The following is a 22,458-nucleotide window of genomic DNA, read 5'->3' on the forward strand; positions in this document are numbered from 1 at the left end:
TCTGGTATTGTTTGAGCAAATCTCTAGCAATTTCAGAAGTTAAAATGAAGGATATCAGTTGTACTCACATGGAAACTAAAGTTAGACAGTCTTACATTGCTGTAGAGACCACAAAAAGAAGGCAGACCTGGGTATTCTAACCCCATATTTTAACTCTAGAAAAAGAAGACAGGGAAAAAAAAAAGAAACCCAGACCTTCCTCTAACGCATAATTTCTGACCTGTGAGTTTTCTTAATGTTTTGAAATTTGATGCCTCTAAGCCAGCAACTGAGAAAGAACTTTTGGTACTGCTGTAGAAATACTCCCTGTATTCCTCAAATATATATAATACATATATTTGAGTAAATGCACTTTTAAGCAGGATTATTATGCAATTATTTGCAGAATCCTTTTCATCTGTTTGGAGAAAAATCTAACACCTATTTGCAGTTCTTTGTTTTATTCCCCCTCTCTCTCTTTCCTGCTTTACTAGTTCATCAGGTGTTCAGCAGGTACAGAAGTGATTTGTACAAAACTTCTTAAGAACATGTTCGAATGGAGACAGGTGTGCTACTGAAAAAATGGGATGTATTTTTCCAAAGAACAGGGTACTACCATGCTATGTGCAATCTTTATACAGAGCCTAAGCCTTTATTGATTTGTCAGGCTGTCCCTGCAGGCAGTACAAATTTTTCCATTACAGACATTAAGTCTTCTAGCAAAAGCTGTTTTTTCCTTTATTTGGATAAAGGCTTGTCTAGTAGGTTAGAACTTCACCTAAGACTCACAGTAAGAGATATTTTATTTCATAATAGATTGGTAGCTGCATTTTCCCCTTATTTTTTCCCAGTCTACAAATTATTTGAGGTCTAAGAGTCAGAGGCTTCATGAGTCAGCTATACAAGAACAGAACAGATTTGTAACAATAAAAGGCCTGAACAATATCTTGAATCATAGGAAAGAAAAAGGCTAACAGAACATAGCTAACAGAACAAGTCCTGATCGCTGGGCTTCTTGCACAAAATTATTTTAAATTGTGGTTAAGGACATATAATGACTGTACATCTCTAAATTTCAAAACTGAGATGAAGTCTGAAACAGATGCAGCAAATTGAAGAAATTCATGCTAAGAAGGCACAATGTAAAAGCTATCAAATCTGTGTTAAAATCAGGCTATCATTAACTTCAGTTAGGTCAGTAGAAATAATCCATCCTTGAAGATTCTGTTTAGGAGTATGGTTAGTTGGTTATCTGTTTCTTGAGTAGGTGTTAATTTGCATAGCTGGGTCTTTTATTTCTTACCACTCAAGGCATGAATTTTGTTAGTAGAATTCGATTTTGTGTGGCACTGCTCTAAATAACAGGCTTATGATTATTATTCTTAAATAATCTTAGTAGATTTCTTTCCTCAATTATTTGTTTGTGGTATTCATTAAGCTTCCTAGTATGTTTTAAATACTTGCTAACTAATTAGCTACTGTTTATATATATCTTCAGATATTTTGAATATTTTTCAGAGTTCTGACTTAATATATGAATTTATACTGCAGAAGCACCTTCCTCTGACTGTCTAGCTCCTATCTTTGAGGGATATAGTGCTGATGTTGTGTGAAAAGTTTCCCTGTTGTCCAAGATTGCAGGGCAGAACACAGGTCTGGTCTCAAAGTTGCTTAAAGAATATCCTGCTAAAGGCCCTTTAAAGCTGCTTCTTAATACCTGAACTGGGCTTCCTGAAGATCCAGTAGTATAGAACAACAAAAGAGGTAATTCCTGGTGGTAGGCTGTGATTTACCCTGTGTTTCAAGTCTGGAATATAGGGCTACTATTGCAAATACAAAAATAAAACTTTTCCTGGGAGTCAGCACAAAGAGCTTTACCTGGTTTCATATGTTTCATGCTGACCTGGGACAAAAACTGGCATTTGAGTGTAAACAAACAATACCATTTCTAGATAATATGCAGATAATGCTTATCTTTAAGGCAGTCTCTACTACTCAAAACATGTCTAGGAAGAATGAATGACAGTGACCTATTATCCATAGAATTATTTGTATTTGTCTTTGGCAGAAAAGGCTGGGATATTTTGAGTAATGGATGAAATTACCTCATATGGAATGAACTGGGAATGATGTACATCCTGAAATGTGAAACTAGGCTGAATGGCATGTAGCCACTACTAAGCTTAGCTAGTTCAAAGGTGGTTCCTGCAGAGCTACTCAAGAGTTTGTTAGTTCATTCCTCAGCCTTGTGGATTATGGGAGAATTGATTGTTCTTGTGCAGAGTTGATTACAGTCCAATGTTGTACACTTCTAGTTACTGTACCCAGATAATTAGTTCCATAGGCTTAAATTTTCCTGCACAGTGCATGGAAATGCTTCTCCAGAAGTAAGCTCACTCTGAGTCGTGCTTGATTTCCTGGCTCTGCAGGTACTGAAGATTTTTTGCTTGCCATGGTTTAACTCCAGGCAGCAACCAAGTTCTGCATAGGTGCTTGCTCATTCCCCTACCAGTGGGATCCAAGGAGAGAATCGGAAGGGTAAAATCTAGAAAACTCCTGTGTTGAGATAGTTTTATAGAGCAAGCAAAAGCTGAAACACAAGCAGACCAAAGAATTAATTCACTTCTTCAGCCATCTCCAGGAAAGCAGAGCCCCATCACGCATAATGGTTACTCGGGAAGACAAATACCATCATTCCAAATGTGTCTCCTCCTCTTTCCTTGTTGCCCCCAGCTTTATATACTGAGCTTGATGTCACATGGTCTGGAATATCCCTTTGGTCAGCTGGGGTCACCTGTCCTGGCTCCTCCCAGGCACTCCCAGTTGCCTCACCAGCATGTCAGTATGAAAAGCAGAAAAGGCCTTGGCTCTCTGTAAGCCCTGCTCAGCAATAACAAAAGCATCCCTATGTACTGACTCTGTTCAGCACAAATCCAAAATGTATCCCATGCTAGGCACTGTGAAAAAAATTGATTCTACTCCAGCCAAAACCAGCACACCTCCTTGAAGAATAGAGGCAAAAAATTTGTTGACTTTTAGCACTGTGCCAGAGTGACAGGCCATTCTAGGATATGCGTCAGGGGTGGAGGAGCAATGCAGAAGTCATTAAACTAAGCTCAAAAGTTGCTCAATATCTCTTGCTTAGTATTGTCAGTGCTGGCTTCAGGCTAACTCTCCTTAAAGGTGTCTTTTTTGCTTTGTAGCAACCCAAGTGAGCAGGAAGTTTTATTACCTCAGATGAAATCAGAACTATAAGATGTCATGTGAAAAGGGAAGATTTCCTCAACCCCTAGTGTTAGATTAGTCTGTCACTGCCCTGGAAAAGCTGAGACCTTTGTGTCCAACCAGCCCCTCAGCACCCTCTTATAGGGACCCTTCACTGAATAGTCCTGCTGGATCAGAGGGTGGTTCAACTGACTTGTTCAGGGACACACACCAACAGCATAAGAGAGACCCCCTCAGCGGGGTTTCCCACTTTATCCAAGTACATTACCCACTGCCAGTGTGTGCAGTGTCCATGAAGGACTCACTCTAACTATGGAATAACATTATTTATTAATGAGAGAAAATTGTGACAGGTTAAGGTTTGAGGCCTGCCAGTGATAGTTTCTGACTGTGAACACATGTTCAGACCAATATACAGACAAGATTTAATCCCTAATAAAATGCATATAGAGTAGGGTTCTTACTAACAGGCATTCCTCTGGGGACGAAGACAGATTGCCTTGTTGGCTGATCCCAAAAGTTACAATGGAATCTTCCCTAACTTTGCAATTTTTGACTTACTTTTGTACTATTTCATTATGTTTATTTGGAGCTTGATGTATTGTACCTTTGTGACTAAATGGTGTAAAATTCTCTCCCTTTGCTCTTAGAGCTACAGTCAATAAAATGCAGAGCACATGCTCAGTGAAGGGTGATCTTACCCTGGAGGTGGGTAATTTGAGGTTAGCTCAGTTGATTAGATCATGGTGCTAGTAATGCCAGGGTTGTGGTTTTGGTTCCTGTATGGGCCATTCACTTAAGAGTTGGATTTGATCATCCTTGTGTCTGCCTTCCAACTGAGAATATTCCGTGATTTTGAACTTTGGGTTGGGGGTCTGTATTAGAATTACAGTTAGATTATAATGAACCAATTTCATCCAAGGAGAGCTATTTCACCGCAGTTGCTGGTTCAAAGGCAAGACATCTACTACTCTCTCCCTTGGGGAACAGGTGATATGTGATTTATCAGATACAAAGTACCCCTCCCTGCAGGGATTTCAATGGTGCCTGGCCATGGTGTCTTGGCTCCACTCCCATTTCATCCCCCTTAGCAGGTGGTTGAGGTTGCAGGCTGTTTTGTATGGGGAATCATTGTGGAATAGCTTTCAGTCATGCTCACCACATTCCATCCAGAAGAAGCAACTGCACTTTACCCTATAATTCCTGTATCATTATAACTTCTGTTAGGATGTGAATATAGCTTCTCAGTTTCCTCCCATTTTACCCCCAGCCATCTTTCCACATAATCCACCCATGACTAGTCACTCAAACTTCACAATATCCAAATAGAGTTTGAGGATGTTTCACACTTTTATACAGTGCAGATCATCTAATATATTTCTAGTGTGTGGTTATCTGGTATTACTGAGGGTAGCCAACAGGCTAATTGTTTCATAAATATCCAAATCTTAACATACAGTATGATTATAACAACAAAAAGCAAAAGAGTTACTATCAACAACATGACAACAGGGTGAAGCACTGGTGAGAATTCTGGTAGCTTTTAGTGACCATCCAAAAAGGGTGTCCCACCACTTAATTCACATACTCCATCATGTGATTTGTTTCTTCCACATCATGATGGACAGTAAACAAAGTCTGTTGTCCATTTTTTTGCATTTGTTTTCAACAAGCAGCTCAGGTCTTCATGCTATAATTTCTTTAGCAGCCTGAGGTTCATACCAATGGGAGTAGGCTGCAATCTTGAATCAGAGTATAATTAGATTCTAATATTTTAACAGGATACAATAGGAGCTGAATAACTTTAATTACATACTTAAATTACATGTTGGCAAAGTTATAGCACAAATATGAGACTGATTACTTGTATCTACAGTAATGTTGTCCAGAAATACAAAATCACAAGAGGGTGTCATAGAAAGCCCATCCTTTACCAATATACACGGTTTCCAAGTTTTCATTAGGATGAATCTCAAAATGAGAAATATTTTGCTCAGTGTCACCACAAATGACTTAGGTTTTGATATTGTTACATTCACAAATGTATCCTTGTTGCCCTCATTCAATGTTGGCATCAGTAGTCTTCCATTTATTTCTGTCTTTTCAGGCCCATGCTCTATATTCCAGAGGATGAGTATAGTTCTGTTGTGGTTTAATCCTAATGCAATGACTGGGTATATATCATATAGTGAAGCATTGTCTATTGTTAACACAAAAGGTGTGGCTGTGCTGCCGATGGAATCATAGGTAAAATTGACTAAGTACCAGCAGAGCTGGAATTCCTTTGAAATTCAGTTGTATTATCCCAAATTACCTCTCAAATTTCAATGAGTAATGGTTTCTTTGTCTTCCCTTGTGATTGTAGCTGTCATCAGTGCATCCATAGTTGAGCTTGCATAGAAGTAAGTGCTAAAGAAACGTTGGTTTGGACTATGCTAAGTGCATCTGTGATCATTGATGGTCTTTTTCATTAACATCCTCCCACTGAAGTAATATATCCATTTGAAACCATTGATTAGTTCTGAAAGCCAAAAGGGAAGATCATAGAGGATGCTTCAGCTTATTTAAGTCACTATTTATTGTGACTAGTTTTGTTCCTTAATAAGTCAGAGTCTTGCTGTTTAGAGTTCCCCATCCTGTTCCCAGGATACCAGTCACATCCTTCCTGGTTTGCCTAGAGGAAGTGAGGTTTGTTTATGCAGCCATTCTGTCCATCATGTGTAAGAGGCTTTCAGGAGCAGTGAGTGAGCTGATTGGATTGTGGAAACTTTATTCTGCATCAACAGTTCAACTTATTTGAGAGACTGTGTTGAGTTAAATAACATTTACTGTTGACCTGTATTCTTGACTGAGGAGGAACCAATGTTATAAGTGTGAGGAGGCAGTTCGATAAACAGCTGAGGCTGAGTTGTTAAAAATGGCACTTCAGCACTTTTGAGTTGAAGGCCCTCTTTCAGTCGAGAGTTTGGGTCTGTTCAAAGACAAATCACAAGTTGGATGGGATATTTTAAAGGTATGCCAACACTCATATTTAGAAGAGCAGGTATGTATGGTTTTCTCCCTTCAGCATAATCCACTTTGACATACAGCTTACAACAGTGTGTAAGACTGTTGTCATGCATTTAGTTATTTTGAATTCAGCATATTGAGATGTCAGCAGCCTATTGAGAAGTTTAATCCCCTTCTGAGGTGAAAGGTGATGATTTTCCTTTGTGATGATCCACTCCTGCCTTTAAAAGGTAGTGTTATGCAGTGCTGCTGTAGACAAATTTAGGCCAGGCATAGGTACACTGAGAAGTGCATACTCTTCTTTATGTGGCAGTATTGAAGATCTGCATCTCTGTTTGCATAATGATACCCCTGCAATACTTACTGCTTGTGGAGGCTATGACATTTGATAGAACAATGCAAAGATAAGAGCTGACGTAATGAAATATCATGGAGCCTTTTCTAGCTGCAGTTTTGCCAGAAGTACTGCATTTAGCTGGGATGGATTTAATTTCCTTTGTCATAGTTTGTATAGTAGTATGCTTCAGACTTGTAACCAGTCTTGATAGCACACTGGTGTTTTAGGGAGTGCTGACCAGTGCTTGGTAGTGTCAAGGCTATCACCATTCCTCACTGCCCCCATAGGGGGTGGACGGTAGGCTATGAGGAAACAGCTGGAAGACTTGACCTACATTGACCAGAGACATACTGATATTCCGTACCGTAAAATGCCATGTGCAGCCATCCAAGCCTATGGTAAGGGGTTACTTTTGCATCACTTCACTGGTTGGGTGTTATAGTAGCTTCTTCAAGCCAGGTCTCATAAGCTCTTGGAGGTCTATAACACACCCAAGATAGCTTAGCTACCCTTGGAGGCCTAGAAATCAGCAGGATGGCTTCTGTTGCAGTGTTGGAAACAAAAAGGTTTAATAAAAGGCAAAATAACAAATAGAGAAAAACCGAGGCAGGTGCAAGAGGTTCTTGCTCTTCTTCACCTCACAATAGTGATTAGCTTCTTTGTTCACTTCTTTTTTTAGTAAATTGCCCAGGTGGGACTTTTTGGCTTCTGTCCAATTAGCTATCCTTAAGTTTGAGATGATGTCCCCTAGGCCTATTAAGTAGCTTTTTCATCTAATCCAGGAGAGAAATTTCTAGGCTTGAGGGAACAAAAGACAGTTTTGTCACTCCATCAACAGGGGGCACATTCCTTCAGTGGGAGGTTTGTTTTGTTTGTTTGTTTTTTCCCTGGGTTCACAGAGTTTGTTTTGATTTGTTCCCTTTCACTTACTAAAATGTATTTTTCTCAATCCACAACTTTTCACACCTTCACCATTTGTATGCCCTCCCTCATCCCACTGCAGAGGGTAGAGTAAGCAAACAGCTAGTTTTGGGTCCCTGAAGCTGGATCCATGTGTATCCAGCTCAGATATGAGTCATCTACCAGGTATTTGAATGACATACATTATTCAGAGCCTGGTCAGTTGAGTCTGTATCTTGGAGCTGTCAAGATTGGCTCTGCTGTCCGTTCTTTCTGCCACAGTTAATTATTAATTGTATTGCAGTCTCTAAATATCCATAGTTCATTTGAAAGTTTCCTGTTGTTCTTCCTCTTTGATTTCTGAATGCAAATATAAATGACTCAGTAATTTAGCTGACTGCTCTCTGGTGACTTTGTCAGACAGGAATTACCAATAACTTTGCAGCTGTAATTATTTGTTAATACTAATGAATTTTTTGAATTGTATGTGTGATTGTATTTTTCAGTGGCTCCATTTCTAAGAAGCATAAATGGTTGGTAGTGTTAAGCCATCACATTTAACATAAGATTTGTAAACATTGCAACTTAAATACTTCAACAGACAGTTTTTATGCTTTATGAGTATCTTGAGATATGCTACAGTTACCATATTTTGAAAAGGTAATGATCTGTAGTTTCTTGAAATGAAGACTCTTCAAAGTAATGAATATTAGTTGAATGAAAATCAAGCCAACAAAAATACAGTTCTTCTTGAAAACCCCAGGACAAATTAAGAAAAATGTTTATGTTTTCAACTTGTCATCAAATGCCAAGACAACCACAAGATGATTATCAAAGCTCTTAACCAGTTGGAATGTTTTCCTTGATTTTAGGAGTCATCCTGATGTACATAAATTCAGTGTGGAGACAGTCCAGTGGTATCCTCATGACACTGGCATGTTTACATCGAGCTCATTTGATAAAACCTTGAAAATATGGGATACAAACACTTTACAAGTAAGAGAGTTTCTACAGATTGCAACCTTCTTTGTGTACATTATTTATTGTGTATCTGAAGTTCTCACAGAGGTGAACAGGACTATGCATCCTGAAGATGAAAAGCAGCTACCTGTTAGAACTGTGGGTGCAGCAGCAGGGTGGTGTGGTCCTGGCATTTGTGTACACCTTGATGTGTACCTGCCCATTTCTGAAGACCTGAATGTCTAAACTGTAGGAGAGCCTGGAACCCTTGGAACAGTTCCTTTCTGCTTTTGCAGTGAACAGGAATACAGCTAGTTGAATTTTTGCTGGGTAAACCTGTCCAGCAACGTCTAGTCTCCTGTTCATTCTTGGGGATTGTTGAGTCTAATGGCAGTGGCTACTTATTTTTAATAACCAGCATCTAATAACCAGTACTTTTTAAGGACTCGTGGTCTTGGCTTACAGGATGCAGATCCAGAATTCTGCTGTTGTAAGCACTATCAACACCATTTCTAAAAATCAGTAGATAATGAGAGAAACCATTAAAACCATGCTAACCAATGTAACTGACATTAATAAGGTAAACAGATTATTTAGAAATTTATGTTGCTTTGATTCAGTAGTCCTGGCATCTTGTGTTGAACTATGAATTCATGGCTGTGGTTTGTCATGTTCCCTATGAACATTTACATTGATTCATAGGATTTGGAATTGACATTGATACAATTTGACTGCATTTTCACACATGGCAAAATATTTTTTTGAAAAGAGGTCTGTCATTCTAGGGACATTATAGGGAAAAAATTAGCTTGTTTGGTTTGGTTTTCTTTCTTTTGCTTTTTTTTTTTTTTTAAGATATAAAGCTATGTTTGCAGTTGCTAAAGGTAAGAAATTAAGTTTCCAGATAGTTACATAGTTTTGTGACCATCTCTTGAAAGACACAGTGTACATATAAAAGTTATTGAATGACCTGTTCTGCCACTAAATGGTGTTTTTGAAAGTACAGACAACTCAGTTTTAAGAGATTTTTCATACACAGTTTTTTAGAATGAGACACAAAAAGCAGTTTACCTGGAAGAAATTGTACTTATTAAAGTAAATATTAAAGTTTATTAAAGTAAATATGTTCCATTGGTTTTAAAGAGTCATGAGGCAGATAATAGTTTTATATGGAACTATTTTATTTTTTTGGGAGTTGAAGATAGTGTGTGGTATTTGTGAATGAAAAGGGTCTTTAAACTTAGTCTGAAGTGCCTTCTTCCTGTTGACTCTATTTCCATATTATAACCTTTTTGTTTACTTACTAGCTTTATTAATTTTTGGTAACTGTAATAATTTCTATTCATGCTTCTCATTTGTCAGTTTTCCTGGTCTGTCTTTTGGGTCATCTCTGAGCTCTGGTGCTGTCCTGCTGTTGGAAACAGGCTTACTCTGTGATGTTTGTGTTATCTGGCTTCTAACCAGGAGAGTTATCATTACTATGTAAATAGTAATATTTGTATTAGTCTTACTTTTAGCTGTTACTTGAAAAATAATGGTGAGCATCTACATTCTGCTAATATATTTGCTTTGTAATTAATTTAATATTTTTATTATCAGCCTGCAGATATATTTCATTTTGAGGGAACAGTCTATAGCCATCATATGTCTCCAATTGCTACAAAGCACTGTTTAATAGCAGGTATGTATCTGTTTTTAAGAAACAGATATATATAGAAATAGATAAGGTTTATAATAATAAGCAAGTAATATTTCAGTTGGGTTTTTTCCCCTACTCTGTCTTATTTTTACATAAATCAAGTCTTGATAAGATGTAAATTTACTAGTACAATAAAATACTGTCCATTAGTTGGATGATGTCAATGAGAGTATCATATTTGTTCTTCTGAAATAATGCATCAATCAGTTCTCCTTACTGATAAAATTCATAGCTGTAATTAGATTCTTTAATTAGATAAGTTATCTTTTAAAGGTTATTAGATCCAAATATAGTAAATTTTGAAAATAGATCTGTTTATTGTTTACATGTATACAATTTAACTATGTTTAGCAAAAAAATATTTGAGGAGATATTTTTAAGTTTCCCAAGTATGATCCTGTTTACTTCCAGTTTCTAAATTTTGTTTGTTACATGGTAAATTTGTTTGGACTAAAATTGTAAATCTATTATTAGAAGCATTAAGCATAAAGCATCTTATTAATAGAAGCCTTGCTCTGACTGAATGAGCAGTTATGCAGCTCGCATTTTTCTTTTTTTTTTTTTTGTCATTGCTAAGATTTTTTTGTTGTTGTTGTTTCAGATGCTGGGAGGTTTTTTAGCTGTCTTTGTTTCTCTTGTTACAGTTGGTACCAAAAGCCCCAAAGTACAGCTCTGTGACTTGAAGTCTGGATCCAGTTCTCACATTCTGCAGGGTACTTTTTAGTCTGAAACATAAATGTTAAACAATAACTACTTTGAGTAAAAACAAGTCCTGTAAAGAAACACTGTATACAATGTATTCTTTGTCAGTAACAGGACTAATTTATTTGTAGCCGGTTGCGAAAGTTACACAGTGGCAAGAGGTTCTTCTGGGTGTTTTTCTAGAGCTACTGAATTGCAGAATACAAACATTAATCAATGAGCAGTTACTACCGATGTTAGGGCATTTTCATGGTCTAATCAATACTGATTACTATTTATGGTTAAATGTAGTCATTGATTTGGGGGGTTATGGGGTCAACAAGTTGTGTTTTACATGGTCTTTAAAAAAGAAAACCAAGTAAAACAAGAGAAGCTCCCCACCACCCCCCAGAAAAGAAACAAAAAGAAAATTTCATTGCTTTTAAGAAAGTGTCCCATGGAGATGTTTGAATGGGTTTGTTCAGAAGTTTCTCATTTCTGTAGAACAACCTTTCTGTAGAAGGATATTACCAAATCATTTCTATTTTCCTAGTTCAGTTAAATGTAAGGTTTTATTGTTCCATAATTCATTACTTTTGTCACTCAGTGAGAATTTGCCTTTGGTGGCCCTTTTCTAATGTGTACTTTCTGGAGTGTCAGTATATATGCACATGCTCAAGAGAAGGCAATCATGAAGCAAATCTTCATGCTTCAGCTGTAGAGAAACATTAACTCAGACACAGCAATATGCAAATGCAGCTCTATTTCTTCACTGGTCAGCTAAGTTTCAAAGGAGCCTAGGTGATTTTTTTTGTGATGCAGAGCTTAAGCTGTTAAACTTCTATGAACAAGCATCTCATGTTCTGTTCCTAGAACCAAGAGCTCCAGACAGGGCAGTGACCAAAACAGTTCTCTAGATTCTGTTTGGTTTTGTTAGGGCTTCTTAATTTTTACACAAGAGTTAATGCTTTCCAGGAACAAGCTCCATTGTGTCTTTGTACACAGCCTGTAATAGCCTGTTACCTCAAGTGCAATATTGGAGGAATAAGTGAAAGGAGAATATGTTATTAGAGATAATCTTCCTTACGGAACTGAAGCAATCTTGACCATACGTACAGATATTTTCACATAGGCTAACTCTAGCAGCTGAAATGGAGGTATATGCATGGCTGTAGTTTAATTAATGGATCCCAATAAATCTGTCTGCTCTGAGCCTTCTAAGTGTATCCTGTAATGCCTCTATCTTGGAGGTTTTTCTTATTATCCTGGTTATTACAGTGATTTGATTAATTCAGGTAATGGGAAAGCACCTACTAGAAGATGCACCAGGAACAAGGTGGTTCACACCACCTCTAAACTGCATTAGCAAAAATGTATTTTATGATTTAGTTTATTTTTCAGTAATACGTTTCTGTTATGGTGTGAAGCATGATTGCAGTCTTTCCATTTAGGACATCTTATCCTTCCCATTTTCTGTACTTATTTAACATAACTTGCCAAGTTTTAAAGTGTGGGTGTGTGCATGTGTGTGTATAAAAAAACAAAACCAAAAAACATGTACATTCATATATATATACAAAAAGACCTTTCAGATCGTTGAGTCCAGCATTGCCAAATCCACCACTGAATTACATGTCTAAGTGGCACATCTATACATCTTTTGCATATCTTCACGGGTAGCGACTTAACCACTGCCCTGGGCAACCTGTTCCTGCCAGAATTTTATTTGTAAAGTATGGGAATTTTTCCTAACAATCAGTCAAAACCTCCACTGTGCAACTTGAGGCCACTTCCTCTCCTGTTGTATGTTACTTGGGAGACTTACCCCCCACCTGGCTACAGCTTTTTTCAGGTGGTTTTTGAGAGCAGTAAGGTCCCCTCAAACCTCCTTTTCTCCAGACTGAAAACCCTCAGCTCCCTCAGCTTTCCTTGCAGGACCTGTGTTCAACACCCTTCACTAGCTTCATTGATACTTTAATAGTTAAGGGAAAAAAATACCACAAATTCAGGATAAAATTCTTAGAGGATAAAACGAGTAAAGTTGTAATTGTAAGTATGTATGGTAGGTATAGTTTAAATTTAACATTATTAAAGGATTTGAAGAAAAATAAATGGAAAGTTCCTTCCATGTATGAAAATACCAGTGCTGTACAAAAAGCTGTGACTGAGTTGTAATGTGTTTTGCATAGGTAAAACCATCTTTATTATCAAAAATTATACTCATGTAATACTATGTGTATCACTTTCTGCTCACTACAATCCCATTCAGGGAAGAAGAAGAGACAGAAATAACTTCTGTCCCAAAATAATATAGTTTCACAAAATTTAAATTGATGTTACAGTTTGAATTATTATTCTGCCTTGGTGAATCCTATACAACTAAATATTTGCTTTTACTTTCAGTTATTTACACAAAATGGTGTGTATAATAAGCTTTTTCATGTAATTCTTAGGTCACAGACAAGAAGTATTGGCAGTAGCTTGGTCCCCACGTCATGAATATGTTTTGGCAACAGGAAGGTAAGGATGTTGCTGAACTGTTACATGCACTGGAATATTGGTCAGTAAAAATTTTATACATTCTTTAGGCATACTTACTTCAATTCAAATGCACTTCTGGAGTTAATTTTCTTCATTTACTTTTACCTGTTCACAATTTTATAGCTTTTCCCTAGAAAAACAAAACCTGAAGAGCTGTCAACAAGTCATGCTTATTTTATAGCAAGTTTGTACAGAGTTTTGAAATACTACCTGTAACTACTGGTATAGGAAAATAGTAGAATATTAAGGATATACTCACTTCTTACTGTTTATTAGTGTGTACATTGCTAATCCATGTTGTAATAAAGTAAAACATGATTAGCTCAAATTACCATTCTGGTAATGACACTTAACTTATGTCAAAAAGAATAACTTGGGTAGCTTAGCTGATGTAACTTTCCAAGTGACTGTAATTCAGTGAATATGGATTGTATGTTGATATTCCTGGGCTTTTTTTTGTTTTCTGTCCAGATGTTTTTAATGTAAAAAATCCTCTTGGCTATTCTATAATTTTCACATGTTAGCTTTTGATTATTGTGTGACATTTTTCTTCTCACTTTTTAGATGCCATGGTTTTATTTTCTTTTGCAGAGAAGAACAGCTATTTCATAAGTTTAGTGGAATGGCAGTTTTATCAGTTCAGTGAAGTTACCAGATTCTCAAACTTTTGGTTTCTGAACTCAGGCTTCTGAAAGGCTTATCGAAGTTGGAAAATGTTTTAACAGTGTGTTGTTTAGGGATTGCTTTGTTTGTGTTTGTTTGTTTGTGGGGTTTTTGTTGTTTTTGTCTTGTTGTAGCAGATGAAAAATTGTTTGCTTGTAGACAGCTTTTGTACCAGTCATACAATAGATCTGTGATAACAAAACCCCAAATTCTCAGACCACTATTACAGACCGTGCTGGAGTCTGAAGTTACAGTTTAGGCAACAGAAGATTTAGCAAGTTTATTGTCAGGCTATGTGTGTATGCAAGGGTGTTACGTTGTAATCAAAGAGCTAAGTGTATTTTGTTACAGATCATTATTCACTCTTAGGTCCTGATAGTATACCAGCTGGAGTTATTAACACATGAAAATGAAAGTCTGAAGTCTGCCTTAAAATATTTTTAATGGAATTCTGTTGACTTGAGTGTGCCAATGAAAGTCTGAAGTCTGCCTTAAAATATTTTTAATGGAATTCTGTTGACTTGAGTGTGCCCACATGGTGAGTGGTTGAGAACAGTTGCTGGACCAAGGTGAATGCCAGGTGTGTTGACCAAAGACAGCTCCTGAACCGTAGTGCATTCAGTTTCCCTAATTTTAGCAAATCTGTTTTTCTTAGTGCTGATGGTAGAGTAAAATTATGGGATGTGAGGAGAGCTTCTGGATGTCTGAGTACACTTGATCAGTACAATGGAGAAAAGTCCAAAGCATCTTCTGAAGCAGGTAATACAAAATATAACTGGTGGTAATTCATATGTAACTAAAGTAATTCTTATATTTCATTAATGTTTTGAATACTAAGACCAGCAATGGGAGTAGTGATAATCCAGTTGTTACTTAGTACACAACAGAGGCCATTCAGCTTTGTTCAGTTACTTCTGTTATAGAGTCAGTTTTTGTTGTTTGGGACCTTGTTTAGAGAGATTGCCTAAATGATAGCAGTGTATCTATTCTTAATGGCTTTCCTCTAAAATGGAAAATTCTGTTATCTTTTTTGTGAGTGGAAGAATTCATTTATGCTGTGGATTAGCCTTTATGTAAATACAAAATTGATTGAAGTTGAAAAATTATTGAGAGGAAAACTTTCTAAAGAAAGCTAGTACTTGGTCAAAAAAGAAGAAATGCTGTTTAATGAAAACCAAAATTTGATGTATCTCCAAAGATAACTAGTGCCATTTCATACATTCCTTTGAAAAACATGTTGACTTTTTCGATCACAACATCTTTCTTTTCAACTTTATATTTGTCAAACAGGTTCAAGATGATTTTTTGGTTTTCAAATATCAATTGTATAGGCTAGGGTATTTAATTTATTGAAATGTATATGAACTAAACCAATAGCAGGTAATAATTATTTTCTAATAAAATCTTTAAAAAGCAGTCGTATTTCTACCTAGAAGGTATGTCTAAATTAAGTACTGCAGTATAGTACAGAGAGACCTTACCCTGACTGCTTCAGAGCTGGCCAAAAGCTACAGCATGTTGTTGAGGGTGTTGTCCAAATGCCTCTGGAACGCTGACGGGTTGGGGGCATCAACAACTGGATGATAGATTGAACAGAACTGGCCCTTGCACTGCACCCCGAGGAGCACTGCTGGTGGCTGTAAGCAGGCCAGATGCTTTTATAAACAAAAAATTAAATTATTTTTAACTTAATGTTACCATTCAAACAGCACTGCCACTGCTCCACATTGAAGTAAAAATATATGCAAAGTAGTAACTTTTGTCTAGAGACCTGAGACAGCTCTTTTTCCCTGGCAGCAAACACTGCTCACAATGGGAGAGTTAATGGTTTATGCTATACAAATGATGGACTTCACCTGCTAACTGTTGGTACAGATGATCGGATGCGACTCTGGAATAGCTCCACTGGAGAAAACACCTTAGTAAGTTTTCAAGGCACTTCAGATGCATTTTTACTTTCATTTAATTTTAAGAGATTTATAATTTTTGCACTTGGCAGTAGAACTTGGATTTCACTTTCATAAAGGATGTAGCTGCTTAATTTCATCACTAGATCATTTGGTGAACATTGTTTTCTTTCAGACTTCTTTTCTTCTACTTATTGTAAAGAAAAAGAGTATGAAGAACCCTAATCTACTTAAAGAATTAATATGGTAACTCTAAGTTCATGAATTTGAGAGTATAGCTATAAATATTTCATACAGTAATAAAAACTTGAATAAGCCATGACTGTTGGTAGAAAGTTTCGGGGTTTTTTAAACTATTAGTTGCCAATGTACTATCCATAGAGCAGTTGGCCATACCTGAGAGTTTCACTGGCTGCCTGGCTTTCTTGCAAATCTCTTTCTGTTTTTGTGGAATCTCTCCTGTGAAGTTGCATGACAGTATTAAAAATATCTATTCATCCATTCTTCCAGATTTGTGTTGGAATCACACAGCAGCAGGAATGAGGGGTGGGAAATGTGCTAAACCTCTACTGATATTGCAGTCTTTTCAATGGCTTTTGGATTTTTTTGTGGTGAAGGTTCTTGTTTTATTTTTCTGTTCAGTAAAGAAAATAGTTTTCTTTGTTAATTTTGAAAGACGAACAAACTAGGTAAGTCAGTGTCCATGGAATTTTAGTCAGCTGTAATTATGGTCTGTCATTGCTATCAGGAAAGAAATAAATTTTGCTATACCTCAGAAATCTTTTAATTGTGCTGCTTAGTTTCTGAAAAGAGCAAAAATAATTCTGTATAGATATTTAAATAAAAAGATTTCTCTCCATCCTACCCATATTCGCCAGCTTGTTCTCAGCACCTCATACACAAACATCTTCCCGTCTTCAAATCACCACCACCAAAGTAGATAATGCAGTTTGTTCACTCTCCTCTTACCAGCTGGATCACTGGATTTTGGTTTTTCTGTGCCTGTTAGTTCATTTACTTGTTTCATAGGCTATTTTACAGTTTTCTAATCTGGTGTGGAATAGCTTGACCCTGCTTTGCATTTTAAAGTTCAGAGTTGTATTGTCCAGAGTACTGTATTTTCACACACTGCCCAGAGGTATTGTTTAAAATAATTTTAAGACATCAGCAAAGAAATGAATGCATGTACAAGTATTACAAGTTTACACCATAGTCCTTTTATTTCCCTGACTAGCCCACCCTTTTGACCTAAATCTTTCTTTTCTATATCTTTCAAAAAGCATAGAAACAAAGCCATACCTATGATTTTCTTTTAGCAATGTCACTGTTGTGTAAAATATTAGCAAAGCTCTCTGTGTTAATCTTAAATCTCCCCACCTAAAACTGAAGGCCTAGAGTTAAGAAGGAAAACAATTCCAATTGTGAAATCTTTTGACTATAAGCTAAGAAATTTGTGAAGTTCATAGTGTAAATATTCTAACACAATGCATTTTCTTCATGAAAAAATAGTTCAAATTGTAATGCTTTGTTTTAATTAACTTGTTTCGAGGAAGGCTATACTGTTTCCATGAATATATTTCTCTGTCACTTCATAAATATACTTCTGATGTTTGATAGAACCTAATTAGACTGATATAGCCAACTGGAATATTTCCAAACATGTTTGGAAACCTCACTTTCAATCTTTTATGAGATTTTTATCTGTATAAAACTTGTCAACAGCTTGAAACTATGAAACTGTAGTTTGAGACATTAGTACAGGTGTTAATAAGGTGCTTTTATACTATTTTAATTTGCAAGGCTTCCCTTACACCTCACCATTAAGCTCTTAGAAATTTTTCCTATCAAAGCTACCCTGGGAGAAAACAGTCCAGTACTTTTTTGTTGAACTTGTAAATAATTTCATTGTCTCATACCTTTTGTTACTAATACCTTTTGTTACTAATTGTTGCTCTTACTGTTTGGTTTTTTAATGCTATTTCTAGTAAATTGTTCTTATCTCAATCCATGATCTCTGCCTATTGTGTTTTGAACCCAAGGCAGGAGAGCGAGTGTACTGAATTGAAAATACCATTCCTAAACCACAACAGGTGGTAATTCCTAAACCATGTCTAATTTCAGTGAGGGTTTAGGCGCTTGATGCAGATCTGGCATGCAACAGCCTGTTGAAATCCTATTCCTTAGTGTGGAATTGCTAGTTTTTAGGCCTTTCTTTTCGTTCCTTCTTTTCGTTCCTTCTTTTCGTTCCAAATTGATATTAAGAAGAGTAAACTTTATTGAACATAAAAATAATTATCTTGATAGACATCTGTACTTTGAAATATCACGAGATTTATTAACATAACCCAAAATTAATTTTATTGAGTATTAAACATGAAGTAAAATTGACCTTTTAATATAATTTCCTGGGGTTTTACTTAATAGCTGACTGTGTAATCTATGTGATCTTTCATTTTGCAGGTAAACTATGGGAAAGTCTGTAATGAAAGTAGGAAAGGACTCAAATTTACCATCTCTTGTGGCTGTAATCCAGAATTTGCCTTTGTTCCGTATGGAAGTACCATTGCTGTTTATACAGTTTTCACAGGAGAAATGATAACTATGCTTAGAGGGCACTATAGTACTGTCAACTGCTGTGTATTTCAACCTCATTTTCAGGTAAGTAAAATACAAGCAGTATTCCAGACAGGCAGGAATATTTATGCAGATTGACATACCATTTGCACTATAAAAGCATTCACTTTTCAGGGATATGCTTTAATCAAGGATCATAAGAGGGAGTGGCTTACGTGTCATCCAGGAAGAGTTTAGTCAAGCTTTTGGGATGACATTTTCTGGATTAGGTTCCTTCCACTGCTTGTTTTGTCTCACATATGTAACTTCTCAATATACCTTTAGTATTTTTTTTGCCTGTGTAATCATTAATAAAGCACATGTGTGAAGACTTTTGTTTTCTGTAAAATGGAAGAGGTGTTATCTTTCTTAGAGATTAATCACATTAATCACAATAAGAAAGACTGTGAAGTGCATTAGTGCATTCTCAGTGAGTATTGAGAAGGCTCTCTAATACTTTGCTAAGGGGATCTTGCTCAAGTGCCTGTAGTTACACTTTGGATAAAGTGCTGACAACATTGTGAGATTCTTAAATTTATCAGAGAATATTTCAGCTGAGAAATACCATAGCATTACAGGGACTCATGGTACTGACAGATTTTTTTTTTTCTTCTCTGCCTTTTTTTCCTTTTCCTATCCCACTCTGGTGTATTTTTCTCTTGTAATAAAAGACTTAAGGATAACAAAAGTTAATTTGTTATGAGATACTTTAGAACAGATTGTTCATATGGCATGTATTGTGCCAAGAGCAGAATGTATGATAGTATGGATTTTCAGGCCATTACATAGTTGACCCCTGTATTAAGGATCATACTTCATGTCCCAGCTCTGCCTTCTTTTCCTGCTCTTTCTGAGTATCAGCAGAAATACTTGAGGCAGAATGGGTGTGTAGATACCATTTTATGATCTCTCATCATAGAAGTGACTCTGGTAGCTTCTGCTTTGTGTCCAGTAGCTTTGATTGAATCACTGAGACTGTATTACTGAGACAGACTTCACTGAAAATTACGGACACATTATGGACATGAGTAGACCTCAAGCTAATAAACCTTGCTAGATCTGGAAGGCAGTCCTGGTATTAATAGTCAGTGAGATACATTGACTGCAATATTCACATTGTGGCTAAAGCACATCTTTTCCAGAATGTTCTTGAAAAGCTTTTTGTCTTTTCAAGAACAGTTTCCCAACAAAACTTCTAGTGTGTTTATATAAAGCTATCTTTGCTGCTCTTTTTGATAAACTGAAGAGGTGAGGCTAATTAGGTCTCTCTCTGTAAAACATGTTTTACTTGTGGTGTCTCTACCTTAGCATTTGAGATCCATGGTAAAGGATCACTTATGTGTGCATATGCACACAAGAACTACATCAGTCACTGTATCTAGAAGTCTGTGATGTCATCAACTTCATTTGCTTATCTGATGTGACTCCTGATTCTCTTTCAGAAGCACCCTTTTCCAGAGTTCAGTTCTGTACTGTAGAAGTATGACTGGGTTTTCTTTTTTTGTAAATGCTGTGCTTTCAGTTGTATTAAATAGTTAGTCTAAGAAACAACATTGCTATATGTCATGATTTGGCACTGGTTTAATACCAGGCATCCACAAGAGTTGTTTGCTTACCCTCTCGTGCTACAGTTAGGCAGAGGAGAGAGAAAAAAAGAATTAACTAAGAGCTCATGAATTGAGGTAAGGATTGGGAGAAAAACATTCTAAGGGCAAAACAGGCTCAAATTTAAAGGTATAAAGTAAATTTATTATTATCAGAGTCATAGGAGGATAATGAGAAGTAAAATAAGCCTTTAAAACACCTTTTTTCCCCCCTCACCCCCTCATTTCTTCCCAGCGACAGTGCAGGGAGGCAGGGCATGGGGATTTGGTCAGTTCATCACTGGAGGTCACCTTCTGTTCACTCAGGAAGAGGAGGCTTTCCTCTGCCATGCTGTGGGATCCCTCCCATGGGCAAACAGTCTTCCCAAAAACTGGTGTGGTGTGGGTCACTCACCCACAGGGTGCAGTCCTCTAAGGATAGGCTGCTCTACTTTGGAAGCAAGGGCTCTCTGTCTCTGGAAGCAGGGGCCCTTTTTTTCTGGACAGGTCTCCCACTAGATCACAGCTTTCTCTGCATCCACCCACTCCAGCATGAGCATTTTTCCCATGGTGGATCTCTGCATCCCCTGTGGACTTCAAGCATTACAGGGGAACAGCCTGTTTCACCATGGTCCTCACCATGGCTTGCAGAGGAATCTTGGCTCCAGTGCCTGGAGCACCTTCACCCCCTCCTTCTCCACTGACCTTGGTGTCACCATGTTCTTTTCCCTCACATGTTCTCACCTCCTCCTCTTCTCTATCTAGAAGAAAAACTGCTGCTCATAGGTACCATTGCCAACAAGTTCCACAAATTCAGATTCCTGCAGGATCCCACAGTGCTGAGAAGTTGATCTCATCTAGGTTCCATGCTGGGGAGTCGTTCACCATGTTTGTGCCATCAGCCACGTGGCCGGGCCGGCACCACGTGAGCAGTGGTGGCTGCCGCAGGCGGCGCCGGCGCTGTTTGACGCCTCACCTCCTGCGGGGTGCTGGAAGGGGAAGCTGCTGCTGCCCCTGCCCTCCCTGCCCACAGCACAGCTGGCCAGGGGCAGGGGCCAGGCAAGGGGAAGCCATGGGCTGCACCAAGATGGTGGCATCCATGGTGCCTCACTACCCCAGGGAAAAAAAGGTGTGCTGTTTTGATTTTCTTCTTAAATGTCATCACAGAGGCATTACCAACCTCTCTAATTGGGCCCACAGCATATCCATCTTCAGAGCCATCAGAGACTGACTCTGTTGGACATGGTTGAAGCTCCTAGCTGCTTCTCACAGAAGCTACTCCTGTGGCCCTCCCCTGCTACCAATAAACCAGGCCATGCCTAATCCACACATCCTAATCAGGATGTGAACACCAAAGGTAGTGCTACTGTTATTTTCAGTGTTCACACATGTACTTCCAAGTATCTTATCCTATCTTGACACAACTAAATGCATTCATCAGTCTTCATGTATTTCTGATAGAAATTACAATTTTGCCAGTAAAATTTCTTTCCTGAGAATGTAATACTGTTTGTAAAATTTATAGTCACCTCTTCTATTTTACTCTCTCAAGTATTATTAAATCAACATGCTGCAAAGTTATTCCCAACTGTACATTTGTATTTTGTTACTAGTTTTAAGTAAAATCACTTTTGCTTAACAAAACATGCTCTATTGCAAATTCTCTTGAGTGATATTTATATATCTATATTTTAACTCTACAATAACTTAATCATTCAATAATCTTTTCCATTGTCATGTTTAGGATTAAAAAATGTCAGTTCATTCTTGTCTATATTATTCTGCCTTTTTTTTTCTTTCTGCATGGCATATCAGCTCACTTTCAGCTTTGGAATTTTTAAATACATATCAAAACATAATTAAGCAAGCTGCAAGTTTTCCTTGATGGTTCTTCTGTATACATAGCTTACATCTGTGATGTATACAGTGCTGAAATGTGTAGCAGTGGCTTTGTAACCTTCTTGTTACTTGTTAGCACTTAATAGGACTTTATTATTCTGTGTTCATGAGAAACAAGATCTACATCTTTTCTGTAGTTCTGGCCATTTCCATGTAGTATTCTCTGTTGTTGTTAAGTGTTCTTCATATTAACAGTCTTATAAACTTTTCCTGCTGTCTTTAACCCTGGTGACTGATTTGTGTCCGACCCATTCTTAAATCTGGTCCTTAGGTTTTTCTCACTATTTTTTACTGTGTTCAGAATACCTTATTAGTATTGATTGCTGTCAGTCCCTCATGTCCTTCTTGTTCATTAACTCTATTTTAATTGCTGTCTTTGTTTCACTTCATAACTAGAATAGGCTCTAAGAAGAAACTTAAACTTTGCACCAATTATGTATTTGAATTTATATATGAATATGT

The 22,458-nt window shown here is 37.2% G+C and overlaps 1 protein-coding gene across 1 annotated transcript in view; it reads left to right on the plus strand.

The window, feature by feature from the left end:
- Nucleotides 1-22,458, plus strand: part of ERCC8 (ERCC excision repair 8, CSA ubiquitin ligase complex subunit) — a 29,708-nt gene that overhangs the window by 2,644 nt on the left and 4,606 nt on the right. The window contains exons 4-10 of the mRNA XM_071425365.1: nucleotides 8,323-8,446; nucleotides 10,010-10,091; nucleotides 10,754-10,822; nucleotides 13,244-13,310; nucleotides 14,650-14,753; nucleotides 15,792-15,916; nucleotides 18,362-18,559. Coding sequence (XP_071281466.1) covers nucleotides 8,323-8,446; nucleotides 10,010-10,091; nucleotides 10,754-10,822; nucleotides 13,244-13,310; nucleotides 14,650-14,753; nucleotides 15,792-15,916; nucleotides 18,362-18,559 — 769 coding nt within the window. The remainder of the gene's footprint in view (nucleotides 1-8,322; nucleotides 8,447-10,009; nucleotides 10,092-10,753; nucleotides 10,823-13,243; nucleotides 13,311-14,649; nucleotides 14,754-15,791; nucleotides 15,917-18,361; nucleotides 18,560-22,458) is intronic.

The sequence above is a fragment of the Agelaius tricolor genome, unplaced genomic scaffold (assembly GCF_023055355.1).
Source record: "Agelaius tricolor isolate 1412-34295 unplaced genomic scaffold, bAgeTri1.0.p SCAF_4, whole genome shotgun sequence".
Taxonomy (NCBI): domain Eukaryota; kingdom Metazoa; phylum Chordata; class Aves; order Passeriformes; family Icteridae; genus Agelaius; species Agelaius tricolor.